Raw genomic sequence first — 14,015 nt, 5'->3', positions numbered from 1 at the left:
GCTTACATCATTCAGTTCATACAACCTTCAGTGTCTCCTAAATTCTGGTTTTATAGTGTCTCATTATTACCAGTTTCACCATCCAAGTCTTTCAATATCTCCAAGAATCTGGTCTTCCAATGTTTAGGTGGTCCAGCATCCCCAGTGTCTGAATGACTAGGTCTTTTAACATCCTGACATTTTAATGTCCAAGTCTCCTAGTGTCTAGGGCTGTCAACACTCTTGACTTCCAGCATCATGAAAATTACAACTTCCAAATTCTATGTCTTAACACGAATGTGGCAATACTCAGGTTTTCCAAATGTCTCTCAATATCCAGGACTTCCAATTTTAGGGTTTCTAAATGTCTAGATCTTCCATTGTCTAGATCTTCCAATGTTTAGGGCTTCCAAGTACAGGACTTACAATGTCTCTAGTATTCAGGGCTTCCAACACCCATGAATTCCAACATTCGGGGTCTCCAAAGTCTCCAATGTCCAGAATAACCAATGTCCACAAAATCCAAGGCTTCCAATGTCTCCAACATCCTGTGCTTCCAATGTCTCCAATGTCCAGGGTTTCCAATGGCGCCAGTGGCAAGGTCTTCCAACAACTCCAGGTCTTCCAGCAACTCCAAGTCTTCCAACAAATTCCAAGTCTTCCAACAGCATCAAGGTCTTCCAGCTAATCCTAGTCTTCCAGAAAATTCCTCGTCTTCCAGATAATCCACGTCTTCCGGTAATTATAGGTCTTCCACAAAATCCGTATCTTCCAGGAAAATCCACGTCTTCCAGAAAATCTATGTCTTCCAATGGTTTCAAGGTCTTCCAGACAATCCACGTCTTCCAGCAATTTCAAGGTCTTCCAGCCAATCCACGTCTTCCGGAAAAAACTATGTCTTCCACCAAATCCAAGTCTTCCAATCAATCCAAGTCTTCCAGCTAACTTACGTCTTCCAGAAAAATCCAGGTCTTCCAATCAATTGATGTCTTCCGGAAAGAAATCCAGGTCTTCCGCTCAGTCCACGTCTTCCAGAAAAATCTATGTCTTCCGCCAAATCTATATCTTCCAGAAAAATCCAGGTCTTCCAACAAATTCATGTCTTCCACCAAATCCAGTCTTCCAGTTAGTCCACGTCTTCCAGACAAAATTTATGTCTTCCACTAAAGAAATCCAGGTCTTCCGATAGAGCCACGTCTTCCAGAAAATTTGTGTCTTCCACTAAATCTGGGTCTTCCAACAAATACACGTCTTCCTAGAGATCCACATCTTCCAGAAAATCCATGTCTTCCAGTGACCTCCGGTCTTCCAGCAAATCTACGTCTTCCAAACAACCCAGGTCTTCCGGACAATTCGGGTCTTCCTGAAAATCCACGTCTTCCAGAAAAGCCATGTCTTCCAGGAAATCCATGTCTTCCAATGACCTCCAAGTCTTCCAGAAAATCCATGTCTTCCATCAAATCTATGGCTTCCAGAAAATTCACGTCTTCCAGCAAATCCTTGTCTTCCAACAAAGCTGTGTGTCTTCCATCAAATTCATGTCTTCCAGCCTACCCACGTCTTCCAACAAATTTACGTCTTCCAGAAAATCCACGTCTTCCAGAAAATCCACGTCTTCCAACTAAGATGCGTCTTCCAGAAAATCCTTGTCTTCCTACATCTCCAGGGCTTCCAGCATCTCCAGGGCTTCCAGCATCTGCTCGTCTTCCGGCATCTCTGCGTCTTCCGGCATCTCTGAGTCTTCCAACATCTCTGCGTCTTCCGACATCTCTGCGTCTTCCATCATCTGCTCGTCTTCCAGCATCTGCTCGTCTTCCTGCATCTGCTCGTCTTCCAGCATCTCTGCATCTTCCAGCATCTCCACGTCTTCCGACAACTACCCAGTCTTCCAACAGCGGGCTCAATATCCACGTCTTCCAACGTCTCCAGGGCACCGGTCTAACATTCAGGTTTTCCAGTGTCTACGATATCCAGGTATTCTAACATGTTCCATAGTCCAGGTCTTCTGACCTTTCCCCTGGTCCAGACCTTTTTAAAGGGAGTCTTCCCAAGTCCAAGCCTTTCCATGTTCAGATCTTTCCACAGACAGGTCTTCCAACACAAATAATCCTGCTTCCAGTAGAATTAGCCTCAAAAAATTTAATAAGGCATTCCTTCTTATAGACCAGATTCTATGGATCAACTGTATTGCCTCTTAATAGTGTTTTTTGCTATTAGGAAATGTGTATTTATTTAAAACTTTTTAAAGATAGTGTTCATAAAACATCTTCTACAAAATAAACACATTGATGGGATTACTGTGATTAATTTTGCTACTTTGCTAATGCTTATAGTTTTTATATAGTCAACTATGATTAGGTGCAAATGAAATTCTTATTTTAATGAAAAAAATTCCTGTTTAGTGACTGTTTGTTATTTTAGATAAAGTTAACATACAGCCTATTTATCAATTTCTTATATTGCCAATTTTTGTTTGGTTTCATGTGACTAGATAATAATAATAATAATGATAATAATAATAATAACAACACTTAACTTAGCATTTGCTATGTCCAGGCACTGTTCTAATGCATCACCTCATTTAATCTTCATGAGAACACATTGAGGTGTAGGTACTATCATCTCCGTTTTATAGATGAGGAAAGTGACATATAGAGGGGAAGAAACTTGTCCAAAGGACACAACTAAGAAATGACAGAGCTAGCTAGCCTGTTGAACCCAGCTAGCCTGTTGCCGGAGTCCATAATCCTAAACACTGTGCTATAATATATGCTGTTGAAAGTCAAATTGAGAATTATGGGATCCAAAGCTTGATTGCTCCTGTTTTATGTGGAGACTATTATCAGATCTTATATACAAATGGTCTTACTTTATCCTGTCACTATCAGAACTTATTTGTATTCACAGACCTCATTCCTCAACTAGCTACTATTATTCCCTTGCCCCGTGTATATGGAACTAGACACAAAAACTTCTTAATGCCATTTTCAGTTTGGGCAGAAATAATATAGGGAAGCACTGAGTTCAAGTACCATTTGCTTTAGAATCATATTCACAGCTCCATGCTCTGAGTACTGGTGCTTGGAATTTGCCTCTCCCATCTACTTTACTCCCTTATCACTGACAGTTCTCCCCTTTGCACCTTACTGTCTCCACCACTTATCATTAGTTTCTGACCTCTAGGATTCACCTGTTTCTTCAACTATCACTGACCTCCTAGATTCCTGACCACTGCCTTGTGTTCAGCTAATGGTAACTACAACTCCCTAACTCCCAGCATGCTGATCTAGAGAACAAACTACTTGGTTCTCCAAGTCTCAGCTCCTACCAGGTGCCTCCAGCAACATTGCTACCATGCCTCTGGCTGGCATGACAAACATTAAAGCTACATAATGAAATTATGATTAGACAAGGAATCTCTAAAGATATAGAATCATCTACATAGTAATACAAATGAATCATAATGCTAATTATGCTTAAAATTGAAATACCTTCCAAATGTCTAGTGATTTATTTTGCAAAGTGCTGTCTTTTCATCCATCATTCATCTGCTCATTCATTCATTCATTCATTCATTCATTCAACAAATATTTATTGAGCGCCATCTGTGTGCCAGGCATATTTCAAAGGATCTTAAAATCAGCTAGGGAAAACTGACAGTGTGCAAATAATTGAACAATTATTTATCAGTTGTTGCAAGATCATAAAGGAAAAGTAAGTATAAGATGCTGTGAGAGTCTAGAAAGTTAAGCATTCCTGAGGAAGTAACATTTATGGTGACTGAAGGATCTATTTTCTTATTTGATTATTAAGATGGATGTTTTTATATCCGTTTTACCTAATCAGGTTAAACAGCAAGTACTAAAGATGGGCATGAGATCCATGTATTTTGACTTCTTTTTTTTCCCTACTACTCCATGCTGCCTTAAAATATATAGTAAGTACAGTTTGGGCAATATATATCAAGGGATATAAAAATGTTCTACTCTTTGACTTAGTATTTTCACTTCAATGAATATGTTCAAGGAAATCATCTCAAATGTGGATAATTCATGCACAAAGATGTTCCTCGCATAGTTATTTGGCAGAGTGAAAAATAGAAAAGCCTAGGGGTCTAACTTTATGGGCATGATTAAGTAAATGTGCTATTTCCATGTGATGGAATATTCTTCCATTAAAATATTTATAGTACGTTGGTATTATATAATGTTAAGTGAAAAATCAGCATACAAGATTATATAAAGTGTGATTGCAATTATCTTAAATATACATAATCAGAGACAAATGACTAGAAATAAACACATTAGAGATTGTGAACTAATTATCTCTAGGTGGGTAAGATTATGTGTGATTTTTGTTTACTTCTTGGTGTTCTTTTTTTTCTTCCAAAGTTCTTACAGTGTGAAAGTATATTCAGGAAAAATATTTAAATGATTGTGCATAAAAAGTTCATTATTTATTCATTTTATTATACATGTAATCAAGTTTTACTGTTGAAAACACTTCAAAATAAAAGCAAGCAAAGTGAAAAAATTAAAATCTCAAATAAACTCAGTACTTAGAGATAATTGCTATAAAGTTTTTGGCGTATGAGTTTCTACCCTCTTTCATAGGTATGTTTATTCTCTTTTACAAAATGGAGTCATACCACCATTTAACCTATTCTTTCCACTTAACAATAAATTGTAAACTTCTTTCCATGGCAGCAACTGTGAGTCTACATTCTAATTTTAATACGTAACTTATTTACTCTATCTCCTTTTGGTGGGCATTAGGTTCTTTCCAGATTTTTTGTATTCTAAAAACTGCTGTGATGAGCTCATACCCCACAAGTTGTGCAGAACACAAACTGTGTCGTCCTGCATGGTGGCCTTGTCCATGACTGTGTGCAAATTTGGTCAGCTATTACTTAGGATAAATTCTTAAAGGAGACTCCGTTGCTGAGTCAAGGGATATGTGCAGCATGATGCTTATCAGAGCAAAAAAAAATTATAAGCAATCCAGACGTCCAACAATTGGGGATAGTTAAATAAAATTATGTGGTAACTATAGGATGGAATACTATGTAGCCATTTAAGTTTATACCACAGAAGAGTATTTACTGAAATGGGAATATGTTCACAAGATCTCGTTAGTGAGAGGAACAAGTCACATGAAAGTATGTATAATATTCAAATTTTTAGAAAGGAAACTATATAAATGTCCTCAGAAAAATGACCAGAAGAATATACACTAATATGTTAGTAGTAAAAATCCCAAAAGGAAAATGGCTAAATTGTGGTATATTGACGCAATGTAATATTATACAGCAGTGAAATGAACTACTGCTAAACATAATCTGGGTAGATTGTGCTTCTATAATGTTAAATTAAGGTATCAAGTCCCAGAAGACTACATATAGTAAGATATCCTTTCTATATTATTCAAAAACAAGTAAAATTCAATGTTATATTATTTAGGTGTATGTATATATTTGGGATTAAAATATTTTATTAGAAAGCAAAGGAGAATCAAAAAATTCAGGATAATGTTCATTGGGGCTTAGGAAAGGGGCTTGAAATAGGAGAGGATCATGAAGTGGATTGAAGTTATTGTCTGTATTCTGGTGCTCAGGTTCAGTGGGTGGGTGGGTTTTCATTGTATAATTAAAAGCATGCCATTGACTGTTTAATAATTGTATGAGTGTTATGAAAATAACCAAAATAATTTAATGGATAAAAATAAAAGAGGGCCATGCATGGATCAATGAGACAGTGTGTGTGATCTATGACAGCGTGCATGGATTACGCTAATACAATTGGGCGCGCTCAAATTTCATGATATTTTCTTAAGCAGTTATCTTTGGGTGGTTGGAGTGCATGGGTTTTTTATTCTCTTGTGGCTTTTTATTGTCTAAATTTTCTATAGGGAAAATACAATATCATATTAATTGAAAAACAAGCCCTAAATTACATAAAGTAAGATCTCAAATACATTAAACATGTATAACAGGGACTGAAAACGTGTTGACATGTTCATAACAATTGCCTTTGTGTAGTGAGATTTCATATCATTTTTTAATGCTTTCTTATACTTGTTTTTTGATACAAATGTTATGGAGGGAGCTTACTTTTTTGTTTCAAAAGTAGTACACATTTATTATAAAAGTAAAAAGTGCAGTAGTCTATAAAGTAACAAGTGAAAGTATCCCTCTCCCATTCCCACTGTCCAGAGACAGCCAGAATTATTTGTTTGCTTTGTATCTTCCAAGTACTTTTTCTCTCTATGTGCATGTGTCCTTGGTGTGTTTTACAAAATGAAACCATCCTTACATAGTATTCTACAGCTTGCCCCCCACCCCCTGCTCAATAAAAAGTCATTGTTGTAATAGCTAGTAGAATGCCATAGTAAGGTGTACTATATAATTTACCCAACGCCTTCCACATGATAAATCTTTAGATTGTTAACAGTGTGTTTACTATTACAGATAATGCTATAAACAGCATTCTTTTTAATCTATCTTTTGCTCATTTAGAAGTATTTTTACAGGCTGGTACCGTAGAAGTGTAACGGCTAGATCAAAGGGTTTGAGCTAAATTGCCTTCCTGGCATGCTGGACACTATCGTTCGTTTTAATTTGTCAGCATTTTGGATGAAAAATCCAATCTCATTCCATTATTTTCCCCCAATCACTAGTAAAGTTAAGCACCTTTTAATGTATTTATTAGCTATTTGTATTTCTTCTGTTGGAGAATGCTTGTTCATATCCTTTGCCTATTTTTCTGTTGAATCATTTGTCTTTTTTCTTTGTTGATTTGTAGGCGGTCTCTGGATATTAGAGCTGGTATCCTTTAGTCTGCTTTCTGCCACACATGTCTGTCATCTGTCTTTTTCGAAGTTTATTTATGGTGGTATTGCCCTAAAGATCTAATTATGGAAATAGGCAAACATATTAATCTTTCTTTTGTAGTTTCTTGGTTTCGTCTCATACTTAAGTAGGCATCTGTATTTCAACATTTTGAAAATACTCTCCTATTTTCTTCAAATATGTTATGTAGTTTTTAGTGCTTAGCTCTTTAATCTTCATATGGCATTGATTTGTGTGTGTGTGTATGGTGGAAAGTCGGGACCTCCTTTTCTTTGCTTGTTTTCAGAAGAGATAGATAGTTTTCCTAATTTATTTACTGTATTTACTGTATTATATCTGCACTAATTTGGAATTCTTTTTGAATCCTGAAGTGTATGCGTATGCTTATGTTTCTCTTCTGTTCAGTTTTGTCTCTTACTGAGCTAGTACCTCACTGCTTTAATTACTACAGCATTATAATGTGTAATTACTGTAGCATTATAATGTGTTTTGAAATCTGATGGGGCTGCTCTTCCCCCTTCATTATTCTTCTTATTTTCTAGAATTTACTTGGCTATTCTTGTACATTTTCTTTTTTCAGATGAATTTTAGAATCAACTCGTCAACTTCTATTAAAAAAAAAAAAAACTCCCTTGAATTGCCTCCGACCTTTTGTGTCAAGAACTGACATCTTTACAATACCGAGTGTTGTATTTGTCTTGTATCCAGGCATCATATTAAACTCTGTTCTTAGCTCTGTGTTATTTTTCCAGTTAATTAGCTTGAATTTCTAGGTACAAAGTCATGTCAGTTATAAATAAGGAAACATTTGTCTTTTCTTTGCTAATGTTTGTATCTATTTTTTTTCCTTCTATGACACTGATAAAGATCTTATGACTTCTAGGGCAAAGCAGATTTATATTGATTAATAAAGATCAGGCATCCTTCTCTTGTTTTTGACTTTAACACAAACACCCGTTTTCACTTTAAAATATGATGATTGCTATTAAAAAAATTGATGATTGCCATTGTTTCTGATAGATAACCTTTTTTGAGTTATGGAAAAAAAGGTCGAGTTATGGACCCTTCTAGTCTTGATTCCTGATTGACTTACAGTTTTGTCAGGAAAAGATACAGAATGGTATAAATGTCTTTTTTTGGCATCTGCCAGGGTGATAATATGGTTATTTTCTTTAATCCATTAATGTGCTTAATTACACTGTTAGGTTTCCTAATGTTGAGATATGCCTGCATTCTTGGAATAACATTGAGTTAGGAGATAAATTACACCTACACCCCATCCACAGCACACTTGTTGGGAAACTTTCATTTATAGTTTTCCTCTGTGGGATGTCCTTTTCCTGATTTTATATCATGATTGTGTGTACGTGTGAACAAACTTGAATTTTTTTCTTATTTTACAGTGTAACACACACACAAGCTGTTCGTTTGAAAAGTTGGTATTACCCATAAAACCATTTTGTCCTGGTGCTTGACTGGGGAGAGGGAGGGTAGAAATATAGATCTTCTTTCAGTTTCTTTTTTATGTTGTGAATTTTTATTCTTAAAATTTCATTTATATTTCTTATTGAAGAATAATTAACACACAGTTCATATTAGTTTCAGGCGTATACTATAATGACTCAACAATTCTGTATATGTCTCAGTGATCATTAAGATAAGTTTACTTTTAATCCCCTTTATCTATTTCACCCATCCCCTCTACCCACCTCCCCTCTGGCAACCAGTCTGTTCTCTGTATTTTAAGTCTCTTTTTTGCTTTGATGATCAGTTTATGCAAGTTTTCCACCTCTCCTTGAGTCAGTTTGTAGAACTCTTCCATTTCGTTTGGATTTTCAAATATACTGATTAGAAATTGTACATGATATTTCCTAATGTGTCTCAATTTGCATATATGTGACTATATATCCCCCTTTTTTCTTTTCCTTAAAAAGACTGTTTATAGATTTGTATATTTTATTTTCAGTTAACTATTTTTACAACTTGTTTTTAAAATATCACTTTCTGCTTTTGTTAATACTTCTTTCTATGTTGTTTGGTTCTGTTTGATTTCCTTTTAGATTAACTAGGGAAATGCTTAGTTTATTTTTCAGTCTTTCTTCTTTTCTACTTACTGCATGTAAAGGATAAAGTTTCCTCTGGATACATGTTTGATCGTATCCCCTAGTTTCCACCTGCAGTGCTACCATGATCTTTGTTTTGTCACTTCATCTGTAGTTTTGTTTTCCTTTTTATTTTTTATTTTTTTTATTTTTTTTAAAGATTTTATTTATTTATTCGACAGAGATAGAGACAGCCAGCGAGAGAGGGAACACAAGCAGGGGGAGTGGGAGAGGAAGAAGCAGGCTCATAGCGGAGGAGCCTGATGTGGGGCTCGATCCCATAACGCCGGGATCACGCCCTGAGCCGAGGGCAGACGCTTAACCGCTGTGCCACCCAGGCGCCCCTTGTTTTCCTTTTTAATCCAAGAGCTATTTAGAAGTGCATTATATATTTCAGCATGGTCAGGTTTTAGTTGATGTTTTGTTTTTCTATCCCCTTTACCCCACTACTTACACTTTCTCATGGATGGAGAATGTTTCCTGCGTGGATTATACGTTTTGGAATTCTTTGGTGTCCTAATGTAATAAACTTTTATAAATATTCCGTGGGCAGTTAAAGCAAATGTATATTTTCTTTTTGTTTGGGTAATAGTATATCATATTTCTGCATATTAAATCAAACTTGTTACTCAGCTTTCCCCCTTTTTTTTAAGTTTTAATGATTTTTTATTATATTATGTTAGTCACCATACAGTACATCCCTGGTTTTTGATGTAAAGTTCGATGATTCATTAGTTGCGTATAACACCCAGTGCACCATGCAATACGTGCCCTCCTTACTACCCATCACCGGTCTATCCCATTCCCCCACCCCCCTCCCCTCTGAGGCCCTCAGTTTGTTTCTCCATAGTCCATAGTCTCTCATGCTTCATTCCCCCTTCTGATTACCCCCCCTTTCTTTATCCCTTTCTTCCCCTACCGATCTTCCTAGTTATGTTCCATAGATGAGAGAAACCATATGATAATTGTCTTTCTCTGCTTGACTTATTTCACTTAGTATTATCTCCTCCAGTGCCGTCAATGACAGCTTTTCCCCTTTTATCTGCTTGATCTAAATTTTTAATGCAAGTATGTAAAATCTCCCACTTATTTTTATCATAGTCTCTTATTTCTAGCCTTTTATGCTTTACATACTTAAAATTCTTTTTCAATGCATTAAATTTCATGATTATCTTATTGGATTGTGTGAATTCACAACATAAAAGCTACCTTCTTTGACCCATTTGAAGCTTTTTGCCTTGATGTTTCTTTGCCACCTTTACTTGATTTTGTTAGCGTTTGCCTGGTGTATCTTTATCCATTTCAAAATTTTCAGTTTTTCCATGTTGTTTTGTTTAGGCGTATCTTTTCAAAACAGTACACAATGAGTTTTTTTTTTTACTCCATCTGGAATGTCTGCCTTTTAATTCATAATTAAAACTTCCACATTTATTATAATTCTGTAATATTTATTTATAATTCTGTCATTTTTATTTTTTTTTCTCTTCTTGCTAGATTTGTCAAGGTGCATGTCCTCCTTTCCTATAGTGGTTTAGGAGTTTGAAATATCCTTTTTTTTTTTTTTTAAGTAGGCTCCATGCCCGGCGTGGAGCCCAAAGCAAGACTTGAACTCATGACCCTGCAGTTAAGACCTGAGCTGAGATCAAGAGTCGGATGCTTAACTGACTGGACTGATCCACACAGGTGCCCTGAAATATCACTTCTAATAGTGGTTTTATATATATATATATATATATATATATATATATATATATATATATATTTTTTTTTTTTTTACCTTCTATACTTTTGTATCATTAAACCTTTCAAAATGAGCACATAATACCTTTGTAATAAAAAAATAAAGCAAAGCCATCTGCTTTTAAATGTGCTTAGTAGTTGTTCATTCCTTACCAGTCTCATGCCCCTTGCTTAGGCTCTAATCATCGAGATTTTATATCCTTCCACTCCTGTCCATCCTGTTTATTGCTGCCAGATCATCTTCTTAAAATATCATTTTTTTCACATAACTCAATTCCTAATTAAATCTAAACTTCTATACTTGACATCCAAGTCCTCCCTGACTTCCCTACGTAACCATTCCTGTTCTCTACCTGCCTCATACGTCAGCATTTGTTCCTTCCTTCACTTTCATTTATTTTGTTCCCTACTTTTTCCCTATATTTCCTGAGTCCTACCCAACCAGGAAGACTCTAGATACCTGTCTTACAAGATAAGTTATTCTTCTGTCCTAATACTTTTCCATTACGGGAAGGTGTGCATCTTCAGGGAGCAGAACAATTTCCAGTCACAAAACTGTGGGAAGAGACTTCATTTTTGACCATGAAACCCTAAAGCATTTGTTTACTGAAAAGGGACATTTGGACAATGTCCTAAAATGACTTAACTCTGAGATTGATATTAACCCCTCCCCCCAAATCAAAGGTTTCTTTATACTATTTCCTTAATGGCAGTGCTGGTCAACATCGCCTCAATTTATTTATTTATTTATTTATCTTAAAGATTTTATTTATTTATTCGACAGAGATAGAGACAGCGAGAGAGGGAACACAAGCAGGGGAAGTGGGAGAGGAAGAAGCAGGCTCCCAGCGGAGGAGCCTGATGTGGGGCTCGATCCCAGGACTCTGGGATCACGTCCTGAGCCGAAGGCAGAGGCTTAACAACTGAGCCACCCAGGTGCCCCAACATCACCTCAATTTAAACCTTTCCCCAGTTTCTGAATCCTCTCTAGCAAAGGATAGTCAATCTTCTATTTCCCTGAGAATTGTTTGGGGCCTATCAAAATTTAATCTGTGACCTTGAGCTCCTCTAGTAGTTTCTATCAGCTGCTCTAGACCTGATGCCTTTGCTTGCTAGAGCCTTTGCTTGCATTTCAGTCAGCGTGGCCATTCTTACCCTAGAATGAAAGCTAGGAATGGGATGTAAGAACTCTAGGCACTGAAGAAACATATTTTCTTATTAGTGTCAAGAAATAATCAGTTATCTACCGCACTTCTACCCCAACAAGACAAGGTCTTTAGCATACTTTCTATTTCCCCTACCATCTTTTTCAGATAACTCTGCCCCCAGAGTTCCTAGAAGGGAGTACATCTGCAAGCAGTATTTTCCTCTTGAGATGGAATTCTGCTGGATCAACAAAGCTGAATTCTTGACGAACCACTGCCCCTTGTCTAGACTTCAAAATACTTTTGGATGCTTACACTATGCTGTTTCTATTTTAGGACCTTAACTTAATAGTTAATTGAGACAATATGTTTTCCTGGTTTCATGGTTAGCACTGAGTCTTCTCCCTTCTTGCATGCATTTCTTATTTTTAGTGAATAAAACATGTTTTTCCATCCTAAAGTGTGGTATAGAGTCTCAGCTTTTTCATATCTCAGCAAAGGTTCTCTTGGGTATGTGGGATCCCTGGGAGCAGGTAGCTACAAATTCCTCTGCATGATTGGGTCCGGACACATCGAAGCTCACTGTACCGCCACCTTTTTATATGTGGGTGTTATATCATTCAGGATAAACTCACCAAAACAAATGCCTCCATTTTGAACCAAACTCAGCATCAAAAATGTCCCATCCTCATCAGCAATGTGAAACATGAGGGTGGGCCCAGATGCTCGTGCTGTGTCCTCCCCCAAGTTCCTGGTAGGTGAGAGAGCACAGATCTGATTTAAGACCACCAGACTGGGGCGCCTGGGTGGCACAGCGGTTAAGCGTCTGCCTTCGGCTCAGGGCGTGATCCCAGCGTTCTGGGATCGAGCCCCACATCGGGCTCCTCTGCTGGGAGCCTGCTTCTTCCTCTCCCACTCCCCCTGCTTGTGTTCCCTCTCTCGCTGGCTGTCTCTCTCTGTCGAATAAATAAACAAAATCTTTAAAAAAAAAAAAAGACCACCAGACTCAGGTGGTCTTGATGCTGAGAACTGCAGTCACATACGTATTTTATACAACTTGTTTCTTGCGCACTTTATGTTGTCCCTTTGGGGCATCATCACAGACATTTGGCCTTTTATAGACTCCACTGGTTCTAGGGGACCATGATCACTTTTTTAACACTCAAATTTTCATAGACCGGTGGGAGTGATGTTATATTGACTCCTATGTCACAACAGAGACATCTTTGAAAGTGATGCAGCTTCCTTACAAGAACAGGATGTTCCAGGCCAATTTTAAAGTCTGCTACTCTCTAAGGACCCCAGTTTCTTTTTAGTGAAAAAATTGAGAGACCAATCTCAGGATTCTGGAAGTGGAAATTATTTCACAAGAGTTCTTGAGGTGGAACAAGATAGCATGATGGCTACTATCCACTTTCATGAAGAATGGAGAGGATTACTTTTTTCCAAAATATACCGCAGGTTCACATTATTGCTTTTATTTTTATTTATTTATTTTTTAAAGATTTTATTTATTTATGTGACAGAGAGACAGCCAGCGAGAGAGGGAACACAAGCAGGGGGAGCAGGAGAGGAAGAAGTAGGCTCCCAGCCGAGGAGCCTGACGTGGGACTCGAGCCTGACGTGGGACTCGATCCCGGAACGCCAGGATCACGCCCTGAGCCGAAGGCAGACGCTTTAACGACTGTGCTACCCAGGCACCCCCACATTATTGCTTTTAAGTCACTGTTTCTTTTTACTGGTTTTAATGGGGGCTTTACAAATCCAATTTTTCATTTGTGTTTTTGTGCAACCAATTTTTTTCTCCTTTTCTCCTGACTTTATTAAACCACACTACGTATGAAATCATACCATGTGTTGAAATTACAGCGTTGCTAGCCTCCGTCCCAATTTAGCCGCCTTCAGTTTTCTTTCTAGTAGCATATGTTTCTTCAAAATGGCTGTCAGTTGTATAGCTTCAGATAATCTCCATCAGTATTCCTCAAACCCCAGCTGTCTGCAAAGAAAAATCTCTATCCAGGGAATTCAAAAGTGTAGGACGTAAGTAGTTCAAAGTGGATATTGAGCAGTTATCTGAAAGCTATCATTAATGCTTTATTTTTATGGGAACTAGTGTTTTTTTCTGTTGTTGAGAACAGCTTTAATGTTGAGCCCCAGTTTAGATAAATATCGATATTCTTACCTTAGTACTGTATCCGTTTA

At 37.1% G+C, this 14,015-nt stretch overlaps 1 protein-coding gene across 1 annotated transcript; it reads left to right on the top strand.

Moving 5' to 3' along the window:
• The first annotated feature begins 450 nt into the window (after positions 1–450).
• On the top strand, positions 451–1,983 carry LOC148106822 (uncharacterized). Its single transcript, XM_087859698.1, is given in 3 exon segments — positions 451–873; positions 876–961; positions 1,149–1,983. Coding segments are annotated over 3 exon segments (1,260 nt in total). The 5' UTR covers positions 451–513; the 3' UTR covers positions 1,963–1,983.
• Positions 1,984–14,015: the final 12,032 nt, after the last annotated feature.

This window comes from Ursus americanus, chromosome X (assembly GCF_024610735.1).
Source record: "Ursus americanus isolate L20-20 chromosome X, mUrsAme1.1.p, whole genome shotgun sequence".
NCBI lineage: Eukaryota > Metazoa > Chordata > Mammalia > Carnivora > Ursidae > Ursus > Ursus americanus.
The sequence above is the reverse complement of the archived record's forward strand: the minus strand, read 5'-3'. Positions and strand labels throughout refer to the sequence as shown.